This window comes from Rhinolophus sinicus, linkage group LG05, assembly GCF_036562045.2.
Source record: "Rhinolophus sinicus isolate RSC01 linkage group LG05, ASM3656204v1, whole genome shotgun sequence".
In the NCBI taxonomy this organism is placed as follows: Eukaryota; Metazoa; Chordata; class Mammalia; order Chiroptera; family Rhinolophidae; genus Rhinolophus; species Rhinolophus sinicus.
Window position 1 is genome coordinate 108,130,827 of NC_133755.1, and position 22,343 is coordinate 108,153,169.

Here is a 22,343-nt window from a genome sequence, read left to right on the forward strand (position 1 = left end):
AAAGAACAAGACAAACAAATGAAGAAACAAAAACTCATAGACACAGATAATAGTTTAGTGGTTACCAAAGGATAAGGGGAGTGGCGGGTGGTAGCTGAGGGTAAAGGGAATCCAATATATGGTGATAGAAAGAGAACTGACTCTGGGTGATAAACACAATGTGATATATTGACGATGTATTACAGAATTGTACACCTGAAACCTATGTAACTTTACTGAAAATTTTCACCCCAACAAACTTTAATTGAAAGAAAAAAAGAAGGTACATGAGAAATAATTCTAAAAGTGGAAAGAGGCTACAGTAATTTTAATAATTTTCATTAAACAATTAACATCTTTTTACTGTACCTTGCATGGCTACACTTTATTTGCACAATTAGTTCCATAATCCCCTCCACTGACGTTTCTTCTGTGAGGCAGCATCGTATTTTTTTAATGTGGTAAAAAACACAACATGAAATATACCCTCTTAACTATTTTTAAGTGTACAGAATAGTACTGTTCACTATGTGCACCTTATTGTGCAACACATCTCTAGAGTATTTTCATTTTGTGAAATTGAAACTGTATTTCTTGAACAACAATTTACCTTTTACCTCCTCCCCCAGCCCCTGGACACTACTATTATACTTTCTGTTTCTAAAAAATGGACTACTTTAGATACTTCATATAAGAGAAATCATACAGTAGTTGCCTTTTTGTGACTGGCTATTTCAAACATATTAGCATAATGTCCTCAAAGCTCACCCGTGTTGTAGTATATAACAGAGTTTCCATCTTTTTAAGGCTGGATAAATTTCCATTGTCTATATATACAACATTTTCTTTATCAGTTCATCTGGCAATGGGCATTTAGGATGTGTACTCCTCTTGGCTATCATGAGTAGTGCTGCAGTGAACATAGGTGTGCAAATCTTTTTGAGATCCTGTTTTCAATACTTTAGTTCTATACTCAAAAGTGGGATTTCTGGATCACATGGTAATTCTATTGTTGATCTTTTGAAGAATCTCCATACTGTTTTTCATAGCAGCTGCACCATTTTACAGCCCACCAACAGTGCACAAGAGTTCCAACTTCTCTACAACCTTGCCAACACTTGTTACTTTCCTTTTTTTCTTTTTTTATGGAGGGTGCAGCTCACAATGGCCCATGCAGGAATCAAACTGGCAACCTTGGTGTTATTAGCACCACACTCTAACCCACTAAGCTAACTGGCCACCCCTATTTTCTATTTTTTTAATAATGGTATGAATTGATATTTCATTGTGGTTTTGAAATGAATTCTCCTGAGGATAAGTTGTGTTTAGTATCTTTTCAAACAGTTGCTGGCCATTTGTAGATCATCTTTGGAGGGATGTCTAGTTAAGTGTTTTGACCACTTTTAGAATCTATTGTTTGTTTTTTGTTGTTGTTGTTGAGGTTTAGACTTCCTTATATCCTCTTGATATTAACCCTTTTTAGACAAACAGCTTATAAATAGTCTTTCTTATTTGGTAGATTGCCTTTTCACTCTGTTGTTTCCTTTACTGTATAGTTTTGTTTTTCTTTTATCTTTTTTTTTATTTAATATTTGATATGGTACCACTTCTACATTTTAGCTTTTGTTGCCTTTACTTTGATGTCACATCAAAGAAATAATTTGCAAAGTTGTTTCCTTATTTTTCTTCTAGGAATTTTATAGTTTCAGGTTTTATGTTTAGATCTTTAATCCATTTGAGTTAATTTTGGTATACGGTCTAACAGAAAGGTCCAACTTTATTAATTTACATACAGATATCAAATTTTTCCAGCACCATTTATTGAAGACATTATCCCTTCCCCATTTTACAGCCTTGGTATTCTTGTTAAAGATAAGTTGACCATAAAAGTGAGGATATATTTCTGGGATCTCTATTGTATTTATACTAGTACTGTATTATTTTGACTTTCTGTAGCTTTGTAGTGTTTTGAAATCAGAAAGTGTGTGGCCGCCAGATTTTACTATGGTTTTTTGAGATGTTATAGGAATATTAGGATTTTCTTTTCTCTTTTTTTTTCAAAAAATGTCATTAGGATTTTCATAGGGATTCCATTGATTTATAGATCACTTTGGGTAGTATGGACATTTTATCAATATTATTAAGTCTTTCGATTAATGAACATGGCATGTCTTCCCATTTATTTGTAACTTCTTTGATTTATTTCTGCAATATTTTTTGGTTTTCAGTTTACAAGTCTTTTGCTTTCCTGATTAAGTTCCTTCCTAACTTTTATTGTGTTTGATGCTATTGTAAATGAGATTTTTCTTTTTTAATTTCCTTTTTGGATTATTCATTGATAGTGTATAAAATTGCAATTGATTTTTGTGTGTTGATGTTGTATACTGTAATTTTGCCAAATTTATTAGTACTAACAGGTTTTTGTGAAATCTTTAGGGTTTTCTACATAGAAGATCATTTCATCTGTAAACAGGGAAAATTTTGTTTCTTCCTTTCCAATTTGGTTGCTCTTTATTTCTCTTTCTTGCCTATTACCTTATTCCTGATCTTGCAGTGAACACTTTCATTTTTTCACCATTGAGTACATTGTTAACTGGATTTTTCATGTATGGCCTTTATTATGTTGAGGTGCATTACGTCTATACCTAATTTGTTGTAAGTTTCTTTTTTTTTACCATAAAGAATGTTGATTTTTTTAAAAATGCCTTTTCTCCATCAATTGAGATGGCCATGTGGTTCTTCATTCTGTTAATGTGGTGTACTACACTGACTGATTTTCATATGTTGAACAATCCTTGCATCCCAGAGATAAACTCCACTTAATCATGGTGTATGATCCTTTTAACATGTTGTTGAATTTGGTGTGCTAGTATTTTCTTTAAAGTGTTTACATCAATATCCATTAAGGATATAGGCCTGTAGTTTTCATTTCTGATGACATCTTTGATATTGGCATCAGGGTAATGCTGTTTGAAATTGTTCCCTCCCCTTCAGTGTTTTGGAAGAGTTTGAGAAGAATTTTTTTTTTTTTTATATGTTTCATGGAATTCTTCAGTGAATCTGTTTGGTCATGGGCTTTTTGTTGTTTTTGGAGGAAGGTTTTTGATTACCGATTCAATCTTACTAGTTATAGGTCTGTTTAGACTTTTTTTCTTTTCTTCATGAATCTGTATTGGTAGATTGTAAGTTTATAGGATTTTATCCATTTCTCTTAAGTCATTCAGTTTGTTGGCATATAATTGTTCATAATAATCCATTATCATACTTTTTATTTCTGGGGCATCAGTTGTAATGTCTCCTCTTCATTTCTGATTATTGTTATTTGAGCTAGCTCTCTTTTCCTATTAGAAAGCCCAGCTAAGAGCTTGTCAAATTTGTAGATCGTCTTTACTGTTTTTCTATTCTCTATTTCATTTATTTGTGTTCTAATATTCATTATTTCTTTCCTTCTGCTAACTTTGGGATTTATTTATTTATTTATTTATTTATTTATTTATTTATTTATTTTCCTAGTTCTTTTAGGTGTTAATTTAGGTTGTTGATTTGAGATTTTTTTTTTTAATGGAGGCTTTAGTTCTATGTATTTCTGTTTTACTACTGCTATTGCTACATCTCATATGTTTCGGTATGTTATGTTTTTATTTTCATTTGTCTGAAGATATTTTCTAATTTCCCTTGTAATCTGTTTTTGACCCATTGATTGTTCAAGAGCCATATATTTGTGAATTTTCCATTTTTCTTTTGATTTCTAATTTCATTCCAGTGTGGTCAGAAAAGAAACTTGGTGTGATTTCAATTAACTTAAATTTATTAAGATTTTTATGTGGCCTCACCTGTGATCTATCCTGTAGAATATTCTGTGTGCATTTGAGAAGAATGTATATTCTGCTTTTGTTGGATGGAGTGTTATGTATATGACTGCTGTGTCCAATGTGATAATGTTTTTCAAGTTCTCTGTTTCTTCTACTATCAAGTTAATCTATCTATTACTAAAACATAAGATATTGTCTTGATAGTCTACTATTATTGTGCCATTACCAATTTCTCCCTTAAGTTCTGTCATTGTTTGCTTCATATATTTGGGTGCTCTGCTGTGAGGTATTTATATGTTTTTAATTGTTACATCTTCCTGGTGAATTGACTCTTTTATAATTATTAATGATCTAATTTGTTTCTTATTACAGTTTTTGACTTAATGTCTATTTTGTGTGCTATAAGTATGGCCATCCCTGTTCTCTTTTGGTTACCATTTGCATGGAATATTGTTTTCCATCTTTTATTTTCAGTCTATGTATGTCCTTATACCTAATGTGGGTCTCTTGTAAATAGCTGTATTGTATTTTCTAATCACATTTTACTCTCTTTGAGATAGGGTTCATGTACCCTAAGCACCTTAAGCTTTTGTAAAAATTGTAAAGAATAACTTAGGTCTCCTTTTAGTGACTAACTCTACACATTTTTAAATGTTTTAGATACCAAGTAGGACAAATCTCAAGGACAGGAAAGACCTTTATTACTTTAGTCATGAAATCTATTTGGCTGTAAGATCTGCTTTACTAGCAGTGAATGCAAATGTGGACCCAGCCAGGAAGCATTAGTAGATCACAAAGCCTAACATGGCATATAAGGAGCCAGATAGTCACTTAAGCAAATAGGACTAAATTGATGGAATAAATTAAAGGTAATTTTGTAGACTGTACACTTTTTAAAAGGGAATTTGTATAATGTAAATTTGTTTATTTTTCCTTCATTAAGCATTTTATTACCATGATATTAGAATTATATTTAAACCAACTTAGTCAAAAGTTTCATTTTTTAAAGCACGTGCTTATTTAATAAGACATTCAAATATGTGTTAGCACTAAAATGTGCCAAGTATAATACAGACAAAGATATATAAATACCAGATATAGATCGTGCCTTCATTGAATTAATAATCTTGTAGAAGTAGTCATACATAGCATTAATGGATGTTGTAGCAGAGATAGGTACATGTTAGTAACACAAGGTTGGGGAGTACACATACACATGTGATAAAAACAACTATCTGCATAAATGTGTTGGCTTGCATCCCTTCCCAATTGTATTCTAAATAAGCTAGCCCTAAAACACATACACAGACACACAAAGTGAAAGCCACAAAGTAGACTCCATCCTTGAGGGACCATCCTCATCAGGCTAGTTGATGAACCTGACACAAAGTAACATACTGTATAGCAGGCTGCTTATCGTAGCTACTTTACGTTCCACAGCCCAGTTTCTCAGGGCCAAAATCCATACATGTCTATACACACAAAGAGAACTTCATAAATATATTAACCAGATTATAAATTTATCTTTGGAATACCCACATCTGTATTTTTGGTAAATTACCAATTTATGCAACTTTTAAAATAATACAAAATATTGGTATACTATCAAATTTACTAATTAAAATTAATAGTTAAGTTAAATTAGCATTGGGTTTATTTATAGCTGAGAAATGGGATTATAAACAAAACCAGAATAAAAGGACAGGTTGAATTTGGGTGATGTATAAATATTTTTGTTTCAGGTAACAAAACCAGAACTGAAACACATTCAGGCTAATCTGAAAAAAAAAAAAAAAAAAGGAAAAGGGAAGGAAGGAAGGAAGGAAGGAAGGAAGGAAAAAGAAAGAGAGAGAGAGAGAGAGAAGAAAGAAAAAGAAAGAAAGAAGGAAGGAAGGAAGGAAGGAAGGAAGGAAGGAAGGAAGGAAGGAAGGAAGAAAGAAAGAAAGAAAGAAAGGTGCATCTGTGGCTCAGCACTCTATCTGTGGCTCAGGAGTGTTCTCTGGGAGAAACTTCCACATTTTTTTTGGTGGTGAAAGAAAGGCAAACATTCTCCCCAACTTCAAGCCACATACACCTTGTCATTCTCTGGGAATCCTGTCATGTCTGCTAATATAATTAATTGCCCAGTATTACCTTGCAGCTTTGTTAATTCCGTCATTCTCATTTGCCCCTCTGATCACTTTTACTGACAGAGAAGCAGAGAAGAACAAGTTTGCAAAAGGAGCTTGGCATTTAGAACTTTCTTTCATATCTTTCTCAATATACCTTTCATTCAATTTACCCATTTAGTGTTAAATGAAATCAATGACAGTTAACCAGCTCTCTCTGTTTGCAATTGTCTTCCCCATGAAAAATGTAAAAAACAACTTATACTTTGTTGTTTTTTTACAATTTACTGTTAGGCTACATACCATGAAGCTTTCCGAGTGTTTAAGAATTTGTTGACATTACTAAATACACAAGAGATGGTTTAAAAATGTTACCCCACTTATGTGTTTACAGTTCCTTCACTACTAAACATAGTAAATTCCTCCAACTATGGCTTACTATTCCTTTTTGATGAAATCTTGTGGCAAAAACCATCCCATTAGAAAAAAAAAACATTTTTATAAAGAATATGAAGCTCAGCATTGTTCCATGATATCATAATTATATGACTTTGATGGTACTGCCATTTTAGAAAACAATATGGCAGCAACTTGTAAAATTAAACATGCTTTTACCATATGATCAAGCAGTTTCACTACTAGGTATTTACCCAAGACAAATAAAAATACATATCCATGCAGAAAGTATGTATGCCAATTATACATAATAGCCAAATATTAATGGCTACAATTTGTGAACATTAAAAATCAAAAGCAACCCAATGTTTGCTTACTTAATTGATGAATAGACCACAAATGGTGGTATATCCATATCATGGACTATTACTCAGCTATAAAAAGACACAAAGTGGATAAATATCAAAAACATTATGCTAAGTGAATTAAGTCAAAAACAAAGTCTGTGTAATTTATGATTCTATTTAAATAAAATTACAGAAAAGGCATAATTATAGTGACAACATGTCCATGGTTGCCTGGACTCATGGGAGTGTGCGGGGGGTCTAGTGTAAAAGAGCTCAAGAAAACTGTTTAGGGTGAAGGATCAGTGGTCTGTCTTGATTTGTAGACAATGTCAGACATGGTAGAATACAATTACCAAAAGCATTAAATGGCCCACTTAAAATTGTTGAACTTTATTATCTATAAATAATGCCTTAAACAACAAAAAGGAGGAAAAAGATTAAATGACTTTATCTTTGATACCTGTAATGAATTCTCCAAGGTAGTACATGCTCTATGGAAGAGCAGGTGGTTTATTTTGAATCAAAAAGGGGTGATGGACACACACACACACACACACACACACACATACATGCACACACATATGTATGTATGTATGATATATATTTCTTTAAATAGCTAAAAGTACAATAAAATCTTTAAATCTCTAAATAAATGATGTGCAGCATTTTGTGTATGTTGGATGAAAATCTATATATTCAAGCTACAGTTGGTTCAGTCTTCTATGTTTATATTTATGTATAAATTTTTGAAGCTTGTAAGTGTAATTGTATTTAAAACTTCTTTGTGAGTAAACTGTACTTGGTAAGATATTTTCAAAGGCAAATATATTCCTTACATTGAGCACATTGAGATAAAGAAGTGGCCTATAAATCTCTATTGCTGAAATGAATGATGCTCAATAATTATCAGCAGCATTTATTTATATTTAAACTCCACTTGCTTTCATGCTATACCACATTCTAATCATTCATCTTAATGAATTTTGAGATAGTCTTAAAAATGCCATGACAGCGCTTTGCAAGAAGAATATTTGATCTCCTGGAGAACAAAACTGTTAAGTCCACCTTGAGATCAATGGATTATATTAATTTAAAGATTGCCTGAGGGTTTAAATTCACAATCCATCTCTCTCATCGGCGAATCACATTTCAGTAATCGAAAGCTTGTCAGCGCTATTGCTTTTTCATCTTTCTGGCATCTAAAATGGTAACAGTGAACAATAGCTTCTCCTTTCCCCAGTGCTCTGTTTCCTGATAGAGTTTATCTATAACAAAACAAACAAACAAAAACTGTACTTTTCCAGGAATAGTACTTTAGTGTCACGTTTTAAATCTATTTGCCCTATTTTTTTCTTAAGATACATTTATTTAACATGTCATCCAAACATGTATTGAGCAATAGGAAATCATGTGTCATCAGTTATTTCTCCTTTTAATCATGATTACTCTGTTTCAGAAATTATACTGTCGTTAATTCCAAAATCATCGTGGTCACAATAAGGCCTGAACCCAAAACAACAGATTCGTTCCTGGAGATAGAACTAGCTCATTTGGCTAATGTAAGTGTCCTCCATTTGTCATTGTATTACTTATAGAATATATCTTTCAATGAAGGTTAACAGTCGTTCTTTGACCGATAACACCAGAACCCATTTTCTAGGCTTTTTAGAGTTGCAAATGAATTAATTTGTTATGAAGATACGTGTTATATAGAGACACAATGCCATATTATTCTATGATAAACTCTTATTTTTTTCATGATAAAATTCTCCTCAGTTTACTCCTATAATAATCAATAAATTGTTTATCAGTGTACACATCTGATTGGGCTCTGAACTAGACAGTGAGAGAGATCAAGGTGACTAAGAACCTGTCTCACCATGAGGTGAGGGAGCACTGCCATGTGAATACATAGATTTCAGATGCATGCAGCAACAGCAGTTACAGTACAAAGAGGAGAGATAACTTCAGGGTAGGAGAATGGATGGGTAGCATTTAAACGTTCTACATTGAGGATCAGAAAGGGCTCCTTATAACTTACCTGGGTGCTCCAGTGCTCTAAATCTAAATCTTCCATTCAGAGTGACAAGAGCACTTTCTTAAATCCATACAACTGCAACTGAAGTTTGTTGGATCTTGGTCAGACCTTATGTAGAAACTTAAAATATCTACTTACCCTTTATATATTCACTTTGAATACTTAAATTATTGAGGAATAGAGGCAAGGGAGGTGATTCCTATTAAGGCTTTCTTAATTATACTTTTTATACTTCCGCTATTAAAGTAAGCCAGTCTCATATGTTTCATGTGCATATTTTTTATTCCTTGCAAAATTTCTATGAAGTTGGCTTTTACAGAGAAGCACAAAAGATTGCCATTTTCTAGATTGCCATAGTGAAAGATATAATGGAATTTATAATCACATCCTATGGTCTATAAAACTTACGTATTTTCTTATATTTTATAATTTTTGACTTCCCCTAAAAAAATAAGCGTTGGTTTTATTTAAAAAAAAAAAAAAAAAAGACAATTGTCTTTCCTTTAAACCACTTTTTATTAAGATGTTTCAGCTTCCCAGATTGTTCAATGAAAATCTCAAATCTCTCAGCAATAACTTTTAAACATCCCAATTGATACTTAAGCTGTTAGGTCTTTTCCTACTTTTGCCAAAATGTGACCGTACTGGTTCTATTTAATATGTACCTCCTCATCCTTTAGAATAGCCTTAATCTCATCACTGCACTGAAAACTGGGAGATAATTTTAACATTGCTTTTGAGTATGGAACTTATTCCTTTGTATGTTCAAAATGTGTTATAAAAATATTTACGTACTCATTTGTTTGTTTTCATTGTTTATCATGGTAATGTTTTTCTAGTTATAAGCATTGGTGAAAAATAGTAAGATGTTAATTCCCTAAAATGCTTACCAAAAAAACAACACTGTCAGAATGTATGCCATATTTCTTAAGGAGAAAACACTTCTGTTAATGAACATTTGTAAAACTTCCCCTAATAAAGATTAAATCATTATTTAGAATTTAAGGATCATGTTAATTATATAACTGTTTCTCATAAATTGAAGAAAGAGTAACCTCAAAAATAGTGTTGATGAAACAGTCTCACAATTTCAATTCAATAAAACTATTTAAAATTAATAGATTTAAGCTTCGAGTCCAACTTTTCTGGGAGCATATTTAGATAGGCGATTTACAGAAGAGATAAACCATGTAATAATTGATTTTCCGCATATGGAAAGTAGAATGTACAGTCAATAAATCTTATTAAGCACCAGCTAGATACTGGAATGATGATGCAATTCAGAATATAAGAATGCTGAGATATTGTCCAAGTCACTTAGAATTCATTCTGTCTTTCAATATTTTGAGTGCGTGAGTTGACCAGATACTTAAAATAACACCGTCTCTACTCCAGAAGTCCTGGACTTAAGAGAACGTAGACAAATCTGTTACAAAAGGGGGCTGAGGGAGGAGACGTGGAAGAAGAACAGTTTACGCTGAACAAGATGCTACTAAGTGTTCTCACTTCCATGCTCTCCTCACGTGCAGTGTCCCCCTGCGCCTGTCCTCAGAGGCCACCCCAATGGAACAGGCCCCTCTGGACTGCTCAATCCCTGATTTCTTTCCTCTGTTTTATAATTCCTATCACACTGTTGTGTGTACAATACATACAGTCCTTTTGCTCTCCATTTCTAATGCCTCTTATATTTATATTTACCATCCAAATTAGAATTTGTAAATACCATTGTTCACTGAGGGAAGGAACATATGACTGATGTATTGAGTATCTTAATATTTATTACCAGTCTTATAAAGATACGTTCTATGCGTACATACCGATGCTAGTTTTATTTCCATTGAAGAGATCAAAAGAGCCTATACTGAAACATAAAAATCTTCCCTAAAATGTAAAGAAAAGATATATTTTTAACCTGAAAATTGAAATTGATTAGAACAAGCTGAAATTTCATTGCAACTATAGTTATATAGAGATATATATGATCACTGTTATTGCCTTCAAAATTAAACTATTTTAGATATGACATATTTCTAATATCACGTCTATCTACTTTCAACTATATCAGAAGTATCTGCTGTACTTTTCTGAGCTCAGAAAAGACTAATGACTTGCAAATTATATCTGTTTCATATACAATGTGGGAAAAAAATGAATAATAGGAATTAATAGTTATAATGAGTCTAGGGGAAAGCCTGTTAAATTTTTCTAAATGAAATGTGTTCTTTTAAAAAGCTTTTTAACAAATACCATTTCAAGTGTGTTAAATATATTAAGACCCTTGGGAACTGGTAGGAATAGGTAACAGAACATGGAATTTTGAAATTCCAAATTGTATTTAGCAAAGCCAGTTGCAGTTTCAACCACCTTGTAAGTCATTGAGTCAGATCCTATTCTTAGTTCAGGTTTTTTGGCTTATGGCTTTATTCTTATGGCCTACAGAATCAGGGTTTGTGGTCCTTCGTGCTTAGGCATAGTCATTGCTTGCTCTAAACAAATACCAAATTTGCTTCTCCCATAAAAGAGTGTATATATATAACTTAAGGTTTCTTCAGTGTGATGTTTATGCCTATCTATGTTGTTTGATTCTTGAATACATAAGGAGATTTAGTAACGTTATTGAAAGGAATCATTGAGACCTACAGATGTACAGTTGAATGGACCTAAATGTACACGCATACACATCACATGCATATATACACTTACCCACCATTAGGATGCCTGGGGTCTGACAAGTCTGAGCCTGCTGGGACTTTCTAAGGTAGATAACACCCCTATCTTTACAGATGAGTTAGACAACTAAGTAAATAAAAGCATTTTAGTTATTACATTCCCTACTAACTTTGCAAGCCAGAATGCACATTATTTTTCCAAATAAACAGTATTTATGTAGTTCCATTTCTAGTGACAAGACAGGACTACGAGTATGCTGGCCTACTGTCTCTGCAGTCTAGTCTTGCCTTTCTTTTGATTTCTTCCTCTGAACAATAACTCAAATAATCTAGGTAAAATGATGCGACTGTCTTTCAGGATTGAAAATAATCCACCAGGTTAATCTGTAGTTCTTAAATTGGACATATTCACAAAACAGCTCTTGAGAATTTGGACTTGTAGGTTTGTTTTTTTGTTTCTTTGTTTGTTTTCCATATTCACTTGCATACTAATAGGATCAAGGTAACAAACTAAAGAGTTTTATGTGTATACACTAAAATTAATCATGAGCCATAACCTTTGTAAATAATAGTGGAAAACATAATGTGGGACTGTAATAAATTTGCTTGTTATTATCAGATAAGCATGAGAAACAATGAAAAGAGATTCTGACATTCATCAGTGGGTATTTTCATGAATATTAAAGGCTGGTAACAACCTAAGGAATTAAAAATCACTTGGCAAAGCTTAGAGAAGTCCAGTCTATGCATCTATAATTTCTACAAAAGGGTATTTGTATCCCTTTACTTTTTGAATTACTCTCCTATCCTTGTTTCTGTCCATTTGGAAGAAATTTCTGATGTTTTGCCTGCATAAAGCTCTTGGTAATTTTTATAGGAGAGTCATGAAATGCTAACTAGACAAGCAGATTGATGCCTCTGCCAACTGCTGAAATTGAGATAGAATTGTTCTGAAGCAACAGTTTGTTTGGATTATATCCTAAATTTGAAACTTTAGTAAGCATTCTTCCCAATTACATTTCACATTCAATTTAGTTTTACTCATAATACATAGTAATATTCTTCAAAAAGATGTTAGAATAATTATGCTATTGTTGGAGCAGGGGTCAACAAACCTTTTCAGTTAAGACTCAGAGAGTAAGTATTTTAAGCCTCTGAGCCATAGCGGTCTCTGTCCCATCTATTCACCTATGCAGTTGTAGTGTGAATGCAGCCGTAGACAGTATATAAACAAATGCCTGTTGCTCTGCAATAAAGTTTTATTTACAAAAATAAGTGGCTGGCAAGATTGGGCCCCTGGGCTGTATCATTTGTCAATAATGGCCCCCAAAGATGTCCGCATCCTAATCTCCAGAAACTGTGAATATGTTATGTTACAAATCAAAAGAGATTTTGCAAATGTGACTAAGGGTAAGGACAGTGAGATGGAGAGATTGTCCTGGATTATCTGAGTAGGTCCAATTTAATCACATGAGCCAGTAAAAGTGTATAACCTTCCCCTATGGCTATGGTCAGAGAGATGCAACTTAGAAAGGACTCAACTTCCATTGCTGACTTTGAAGATACAGGAAGAGGGCCACAAGGCAAAGGATATAGGCAACCTCCAAAAGCTTAAAGCAACCCCTGGTTGCCAACCAAGAAGGAAATGTGGACTCAGTCCTACAACTGCAAGTAACTAAATTCTGCTGAAACCTGAATGAGCCTGAACATGAATTTGTCCCCAGCTCCTCCAGAAAGCAGTGCAATTCTTCCAATGTGAATTCTTGAGCAGAGACCAGACGTCTGACCCACGGAAACTGCAAGATAATAAATTTGTGATTCTGCACTGCTAAGTTTGTGGTAATTTTTACAGCAGCAATAGCAAGTGAATAACCCTGCATTGGAGCATTGCAAAATTTTTAGATTATGAAGGTAATATACATGTATACATTAATAGTGCCATTTGAACCAGATATATGACAATACTGATAACACATTACATTATTCAATAAAAATAAAATTAGCAACTAGAAATTACATTTTATCCTGCTGATTATTATACCAGCACTTTAGGAACCTGATTAAAGTAATCACCTGACAGCAAGAATGGCCATTGTAAAGAGGAGGTGGCATATTAGGCAAAATCAGAGGAAACCACAAGATAGCACTGCCTATGCAGCCACAGGACGAACCTTGTGGAACCCGATGCTGCATGTCAGGGACAACTCTTGACATTTGCAGATATGTTAAGTTTTTAAAGCAATTTAGCAAAACTTTTCTGCTGACAGCTGATAGACTGGAGCAGCAAAAAACCAGCCCTGCCAGCCTTTGTCTCCACTACACCTCATAAAAATATTATTAGGACACATTATTATATCCTCTTAGCTATAAAAGGAAAAGATTCAAGCCATGGTTAAATCTATAAAGAATCTAGTTATTTAGGTATTTGTTTAGGAAAGTATTTGCCACTTGAAGTCATAGGAAATACTTGGAGAGTTTTTGCCCCCTAGATGACCCATTTGTTTGTTGAGAGGTTCACCAGATTCCTTGCAATCATTATAGGAATGATGTAACCATATGTGGGTAAGACACTCTGGCACATATACGTGGAGGCAATGATTGTCTTTGAAGGCTACACACAGAAATATTCCGTGATAGTGTTTCAATATTTTATTGTTTCCCATATGTCAAATGCAAAGTATTCATTGAGAAATAATGTGCATTCAGGTTAGTGATATATCTCAGAAATCAGAGAAGCAAGCTGTTATCACATCCACAAAAATAGTGTCACCTGGTTAATGTGAGCTACTGAGTAACCATATAGCAGAAGCTGAATATATGCCCTCTGTGTTCCAATTAAATAGCTGCCAACTCCTCTAGAAGAGCTATGTAACATGGATATAACTCGTTCTGATAAAACAATATTCTGCATTTTTCACTTCAGTGGCCTTTATATCATTCTGCTTTCGTTAAAGCCAATGCTTTCTTTTTCATCTCCTTGATTTGACTTGTTCCCAATGTAATTCTTTCTATGGAACCCTTGTAAATCCATTCAAAAATTCTGTATCTCTATAGTCCTATTACTGAAACACGGTATTGCATTTTCGATGAGGCTCTCTAGACTTTAGATATCTATCAGCCACCCGAGAGAGAGAGAGAGAGAGAGAGAGAGAGAGAGAGAGAGAGAGAGAGAGAGAGAGAGAGATTTTTTCTTTTTAAAAATAATTTAAAAGTACTAAAATTCGAGAGAGGATCTAAGACATATATGAGATGGGGATGGATACACATAGGCTAAAGACAGTATGGGAGGAAAATGGTATCAGAATGATGGAGATGTCAATGGATATGGGACTGAATATTTTCTTGGGTGAGTGGGAAAGGAGAATGGGAAGAGATGTGGGTTATAAAAGAATGGAATAAAAATAAGAACGGAATGAGAAAAAAATAAATAAAAGTACTAAAATATGAAACAGCACCCACCATAACCTTGAAAAAAGTTTTGAAGAACATTCAACAGACTATTTCCTGTTGTTGAGTTTCATATCATATCTTTTTCAACTATATCATCCCCGTGGGTGGTGTATTACCCTTTCAGGGACTATGGAACTGTTTGTAGCTTAAGAGACATAACCCAGTAAGGGTTTCCTCCCATTCATCAGCTTTTAGGGACCTGTTACAGATAAGACTACAGAAAAATTTACATCTACTAAGATCTTACCTACCCTAGCATGCATTCCTGGAATTATTTTGTGTGTTTTCACAAGACGCATGAGAATTATAAACAGGATATAAATGGCTTTTTTTCTGGATCAGGTCAGTTATTTTGGAAATGTTCTGGAGGAATTCTTAAAATCTATTTGTACGGTTATCTAATGATTACAACTAAACTTTCACGGGGAAAGAATGGGAGGATAAACTTAGCAAACTCCAGGTTATTTTAATGCAATGCCTGTATGTCTAAAATTTAGAAAATTAAAGAGAGATAATATAGTGAAAAGTCTTGCTCCCATTCACATTCAAAAAGTCAATGTACAATTCACTAGAAGACGTGACAGAGAGAATCATCTTGGAACATCTGAGTCAGAGCATTGGAAGTGATGAAATAGTTATGAAGTCACTGCCCTTCTTTATGTCCTTAGATGCTCTGTCTCTTTGCTTGGTTGGCCATTATGGACAAGAGGGTATTTTTGTTTTCAGAGAACTGTGAAAGGTACAAGAAAGCTAAGAGTTTTCCAATTCAGAATGTATTATGGCACATGAGCACTAAGGAATTGAAAGTTTGAAGAAAAACAGTAAAGTAACCGTATTATATCTGTGTGTGTGTCTTGAGAGATTTGTCTCCAAATTTGATGTGGATACATATTAAGGGATATGGAGGGTCTAATTATTAGAATGCATGTTCCTAGTTTATCCCTAATTTCAAAATTAATGGAGCCAAGGAATCCACATTTTTTAATAAACATCTCTGTCATTCGAAAGTAGATCCAGAGAAAACACTTTGAAAACATTAAGTTATCAAGAATGTAAATAAGATACTATGTGAATTGAATTTATTCAGAACTTAAAAAGACCAAGGAAAAATTAGAGAAACTTGGTCTTTATTTATTTTTGTTGTGATTGTTCTCTTTTCTGTAACCAACTTCCTTCAGATCTCTGCTCAAATATTATCTTCTTGGTAAAGCCTTCCTTACATACAAAATTGCAATCCATCCCCTTCCCACTCTTTCCTACTCATTGTGATTTACTTTTCATCAGAGCACAGGGTACTATTCAGCATATTATATATTTACTTGTTTATGTTGCTTGTCTCTCCCCTTGCCCACTTCACTGTAGTTAAGCCTATGAGGCAGGATTTTGTTTTGTTCAATGCTGTATTCCCAGTGCCTCAAGGATACCTGGAATGTAACAGTTTATTAAGTGATTTTTGCATGAATGAGTAAATAAATGGAACAAATTGTTCTGATCATCTTCCTGGCTCTCTTTTCTGAGTTATGTAATTTATGAGAGTAATTTACCATGATGAGATGTATTTAAAGTATTCCATAGTAAAATTCACTTATGAATGTCCTCCCAGAATCATTGAGATTGAGGACTAGAAAAGACGTCAAACTCCTTATTTTATATATATATATATATATATATATATATATATATATATATATATATATATATATATATATATAAAGTTATACAGATCAGAGGAAAAGAGAGAACCACCAAAGGAAAGGAGGAAAAAAGAAAAGTTATGTAGAACAAAGTAAAAGACAAACCTGGTGCTATAGTCTAAAATAGCTATATCTAAACAGATATATTAGTTTGGTTGTTGTGGAAACAGAAGAGAGAAGTAAAAGAAAATAGGAAATACTATTAAAGACACTTGAAAGTGGTATGTAGAATATCTATGGTAATTAGAATATTTGGGTCATGGTACATTTTTAAAATGCTTAAAAGTGGGTGAGTTGAAATGTTTAACAAGAGTGTAATTTTAAATGGAGGCAAGAGAAAAAAACTTTTTTTGCTAAAAATGTGTTTTTCAATAATAGCATATTCTTTCCCAAAGTTTTCAAATACATGCAGTTTTAATATTTCAAGTGTCAATTATATTGACAGGTTTGTAAATTAATCTTCTTTAGCCCACTTGTCTCATTTACCTGACAATTTTTGTTTTCTTACTCTTAAGCATTTCTTAAATCTATTTTTATAGGTTAGTTCACAGCTTGCCTCTTTTCCTCTCGCTCATGTCATTCGTCACTGCTCCTCATCATTGAGCTCACTTTATTTCCTGGTATTGATTTCCCCGTGAATTTCTCATAACAGATCTTGTAGCAGAGGACCATTGAGAAAAGTACCTGAAAATTATAGCAAGTATTTTACAAGTGGTTTCCTAGCAGAATCTTTTCGCCATTTTTTCTTATTTAAAATTAATCCATCATGTTTTTTTTTTTCCTTTATGACCCATTACATATTCTTATATTCCTTAAGTGAGTGGTCTCTCCAGGTACTGAGATTCCTCTAATTTGTTCTGCTTACTTTTAAATTTCAAATGTTTAAATAATTGACCTCAGCTTCCAGTACATATCTAGTGACTGCGTTAAAATGAATGTTAGCGGGTTGTCTGCCTGTCGTGTATATCCCAGAATGTGTAGGGAAACATAAGATTAAGTGGTCCATTTTGGAACCTATAATATTCTCACATGGATGCTTTTTACATGTTCACAAAGATGGATAAAAGAGAGAAGCATCTAAGAGATGAGGTAAAGAAGGTACAGAATAAAGCTGAGGAATGAAAAAGGCATGGGATAAGAGTAGAAGAAGCATTTCTCATCTGTATTTTCATCTGAAAGTGGAAATCAGTTTCTTTGGAGGAGTGAAAAGGAAAGGGGTACCCAAACGATTTAGTTCATATAATACTTCTTTTCTAATATTATTTTATTTTGTTGTAACCTGTTATGAACTCTAATTTTGAAATATCAATCATATAATCAGCTTTCTGTATTGGTTTATATAGAGATTTAACTTAATCTACCTCATACATTACTAAAAGAAGTGAACTAGATATAGAAGATCTGTTATCTCAGGTTCTTCACCTACATTTACTTTCTACATCCATGAAATATATACTCCCGTACCTTTCATTGTAATATGCCAAGGATAATTTATTTTTTATAAAGCACTCTCAGCTCTTTTGAGTAAATCCCTAGATATATATATGACATGACTTTGATAAAATATTGTGTTCTGCTGATCACAAAAAAGGATTTCTTAGGAAGTCACAAGATGTATGCAAATTTCAGATAAAACCAGATAGGCTCTCATAGAACAGATGAGGAAACCAATTTCAAACGCCATTCCACTCCCCATCCCTGTAACATCCATATCTCTGTCTCCTGTAAAAACCAGCTAACAACCCACTTCTTCTATGAAACTTGTTCTGACAGGGTACATAGTCACCTATGGGAAGAAGCCAGTACCTGTTTCAGAACTGTAACTTTTACCTGCCTTGGCCTAGTCATCATTTTATCAATGACTTGGTTGGAAGAGGCTGTATATATATATATATATATATATATATATATATATATATATATATATATATATTCTGTTTATTTCTTCATCCTGTAATGACACAAAGCTTGGAAGCAATAATGAATTTGTGGTATGCACAAGTCAGGATTCAAAAAGCTCCTAAGAGATTTCAAGTATGAATAATGCCTGTCAATCTCAGGAAGAGACTACCAAATATCTGATACAGTCTCGGATTGTATTACTAAGAGCATGGACCTCCATCGGACAGGCAATAGTACTACTTCGTTCTGCACAAGTAGGACACAAGTGAATGGTTTCTCTAAACACATTTTAAAAGTGTGTGCTGTGTGCTTCAGGAAATGAGTGATATGGAGGATAAGAGAACTTGAAACCAACAGAGTATGTTTAATAGAGAAAAGAAGACTCTTCAGAGGTATGATAGAATCTTCAGATATCTAAAGATATTGCCTAAAGGAAGAATTGCTAGGTTAGTTCCAAAGGGAAAAATAAGAGCCAATGAATGTGGACAGGCAGACAGAAAGAAAAAAACTTCCCAATGATTAGTACTCTTCAAAATAGAAAGTACTTGCCTGAATAATCAAGTGTAAAAAACTCATTGTGTCATCCTGAAGGTCATGGTGACTGCTAAATACATAATAATTAAACCTGAAAAAAGCATTTTTTTCTCATAATTTCATTAGACATGACTCTATATAATCAGTTGATTAAGAAGGTGTTGCAAATCAACAGACTCTCTGGAAATTGACAATTAATGCAAACATCTCTTGCCTGTAGGAAGCTGACCAATTAGAGGAAGAAGAGGAAGTGGCAGTGGTGGTGGTTGCACATGTGCCTAATGCAGGATGTTTCACTGTGATTTAAATATTGTAAATACCTTGGTCTTCTTAAAGGAAACAACCCAGCAATTAATATTTTAGAGAAAAATAATATAAATCATCGAAGTATGGACCTTTTATTACATGAGAGCTTCATTTTCAAGTTTCAAAAAAATAAATACAGGTTATAGTATGGTGAATAAATAACTTGTTTTCATGTGAATAAATTGTGAAAGGAGTAAAAAAGTCTATGAGAAAGGACATGAAAAATTTTTATGCAAAAAAAGTGGAATTTTAAAGTATTTTACTGCAATTTAAGAGTTCGGCCATTCTGTTTGAATTTTACACAATCCTTTGATTTTTTATGTATGTATTCAAGATACAGTTAATCTTTCTCTGCTTATTTTTAGGGTACTTTGAATCCCTATTGTGTGTTGTGGGATGACTCAAAAACGTAAGTGACAGATGTTTTCTTGCATTACTTTGGACTAAATATTCAAAGCACATTAAGTTATTTCAGCTTCCTGCTAGTCAATAGGAATATGATAAGTTACTGGGGTGTGAGTTACACTCAAAGAGAAAACATTTTCCTTTTTTGAATCTGCAGGACAGCATGATGAATGTGTTTGTGTGTGTGATGATGCCATCGGGTTACGTCCCAAGATAGGATTGCATTACTTAATGTGTAAGGCACATTGTGATGTGAATTCTATGAGGATTTTTTAAAAGCTCTGATATTTTAAAATTATAGAAGCTCAAATGCTATTTCAATATTTGGCCCTAGTAATTCAGTTTAGCATTGCAGAATAAAATAGCAATCTCTATAGTCATTTAGCCAATACATTTCTTGTGTGACCTTGAATCTATTATCAGAGTAATGCAATATTTATGTGGCCCTTCCAAATTGTTTTGTTATAAAAATGTTGAGTGACATTTAATTTGCTTATTCATATGTCTTATGAAATTCATGAAGACAAAAGAAAATAATTACAATAAATAAAATGAATAATTCTTCTATGTATCCCTTTGTTTGTACAAGTAATTGCAATATATCTGGTCAAAATCATCTTAATCTCTTTGGTAATTCTATGAATTTTAAAGGCTTAAAGAGCAGAACAATCCATGATTACATCTTAATTAGACTCCTATACTTTAAATACTTATGTAGCTTTATTTCAGCATAGTAGCCAGATAATACAGTCAGGTTTCATTTTGTTTTGTTTATGTGGAGGGGAGATAAAAACCAATAAATCCCCAAAACTAATACCACCATAGGTATGCTGTCAGACGGTACTATGTTGTTGGGTTCTATGTATTCTAAGATTTTCCCGTGTTCTTCACCCTAAATCTGATCTACATCTGAGGTTTTATTATATGATTTGTCTCTCACCTGTAGTTAGTGGAGAGTCTAGAAGAGGAACATTCTTAGAATTTCTAGGTAAAGAGCAAACCTATAGGCAGTGTGCTCATTCATTCCTAGGATACTAATACGTACAATTTACAGTTATTTATGTGGTTGAGAAATCAATGATATTAACCATATTTTTTACTATAGATTCTGATATTTTAGGGATCCTCTTCTATGGACCTTAGTGCCATAAGGAGAATCCCAACTTGCCCTGGTGATAAGACGAGCTGGATGTCCTTACTGATGTCAGTATTTTTTCTCTTTGAAATCCTACAGGAAAATCCATGGTAGTAAAATTTTTGTAAGCTTTCTTTTTTACCAGTAGCCACAAAAGACTTGGTAATATATTCTAAGGCACTGCTTGGTATGCTGTACAGCCAAGAGAAAAATAAAATGCTACAGAAATCTATGTGAATGTGTTCTATTCTAGAAAAATAGGCCATCTTACAGCTACTTGCATATCTCCATGAATACCAGCTTTGATTTAATTATCTTTTTAGTGGGTAGAGTGCACTTCTATCTTGACCCAAAGAGGGGAAAGTGTTAGTTATTCCAAAAGACCTTTATGACTGTTAAAGGGATACTACAAAAAGAAACAGAATTCTCCAATTTTGTTGAATTCCTTTCAACAAATTTTGTTGAATTCTCTTGAATTCCTTTCACAGACGTCTAAGGTGTTGTTTAATTTATAAAACTATTGGTGTTTGAGGTCAGCTTTAAGCTTAGGAATCAATCACGCTCTACTTTCTCTAACATCTGCTGATAACCTGACTCTTATCCATTACAAAGAACTTGTCTTAGTTTCACAAAATTTAACCTTTAAGTTGTCCTTGAAGAAAACAGTGAGAAGTGTGCTCATCTGCCTTTCAAAGCAGACTGTCTCAAGAGATCAGTATAGTTCATGGTTCCTTGACGTATCTGTTAAGTGATCAGAAAGCTTTTCACTGCCACAGAACTTCGGTTCCATCACACTTCCTGCCAGACTGTTTCGTTATTAAGTTGTTTTTCTGGATGAGTTTTAAACAATGAAGGTTAAGACCACTTTATTTCATTTTTTTCACATCTGTTCTACTGTGATCATGTTCATATATATAATAGTTTATCAATGCAGTGATTTTAACACTGAGTATAAGTACTCCAAGTATAGTTAATAGTGAAGAGATATAGCTACTTCTTTTTATACAGAAAAGGGTTAACTTAAATGATGATTTCAAGATTATAATACAGTTGAAATTAAAAGCTGTCTTTTAATCTTGGTGTAGGCTATCAAATTGCCTTACTTTTAATTTGTTTAATTAATGTTTAATTATAAAAGTAATACATGAGTATATTTTACTTGTTAAACTTTAACATAACTGCTAAGACAAAAGGCCCCATTAATAATCACCACCTTGGATCTCCACACCCACCCGTCACACCAAGGTCCCTCCTATTTATATTTTGCTATGTATAATATCAAGCATCCACTTATGCATTGACATATGTATGAAGCCATATCATAGAAATGAACAGTATTTTAACATAAATGTTATCATACTGTATGTAACACTTGACATTCTCAAATTTTAATAATATATAATGGAAAATTTTAAAATTTTACTACCGTGTTTCCTCAAAAATAAAACCTAGCCTGACCATCAGCTCTAATGCATCTTTTGGAGCAAAATTTAATTTAAGACCCGGTACATTATATTGTTATATTATATTATATTATATTATATTATATTATATTATATTATATGACC

The 22,343-nt window shown here is 33.1% G+C and overlaps 1 protein-coding gene across 5 annotated transcripts in view; it reads left to right on the plus strand.

Annotated features, from left to right (window-relative positions):
• Nucleotides 1-22,343, plus strand: part of ADGRB3 (adhesion G protein-coupled receptor B3) — a 681,550-nt gene that overhangs the window by 375,262 nt on the left and 283,945 nt on the right. For all 5 annotated transcript variants that reach the window (XM_074333154.1, XM_074333156.1, XM_074333155.1 and 2 more), the window contains 2 exons: nucleotides 8,099-8,201; nucleotides 19,601-19,644. In XM_074333154.1, the coding sequence (XP_074189255.1) occupies nucleotides 8,099-8,201; nucleotides 19,601-19,644 (147 nt within the window). The remainder of the gene's footprint in view (nucleotides 1-8,098; nucleotides 8,202-19,600; nucleotides 19,645-22,343) is intronic.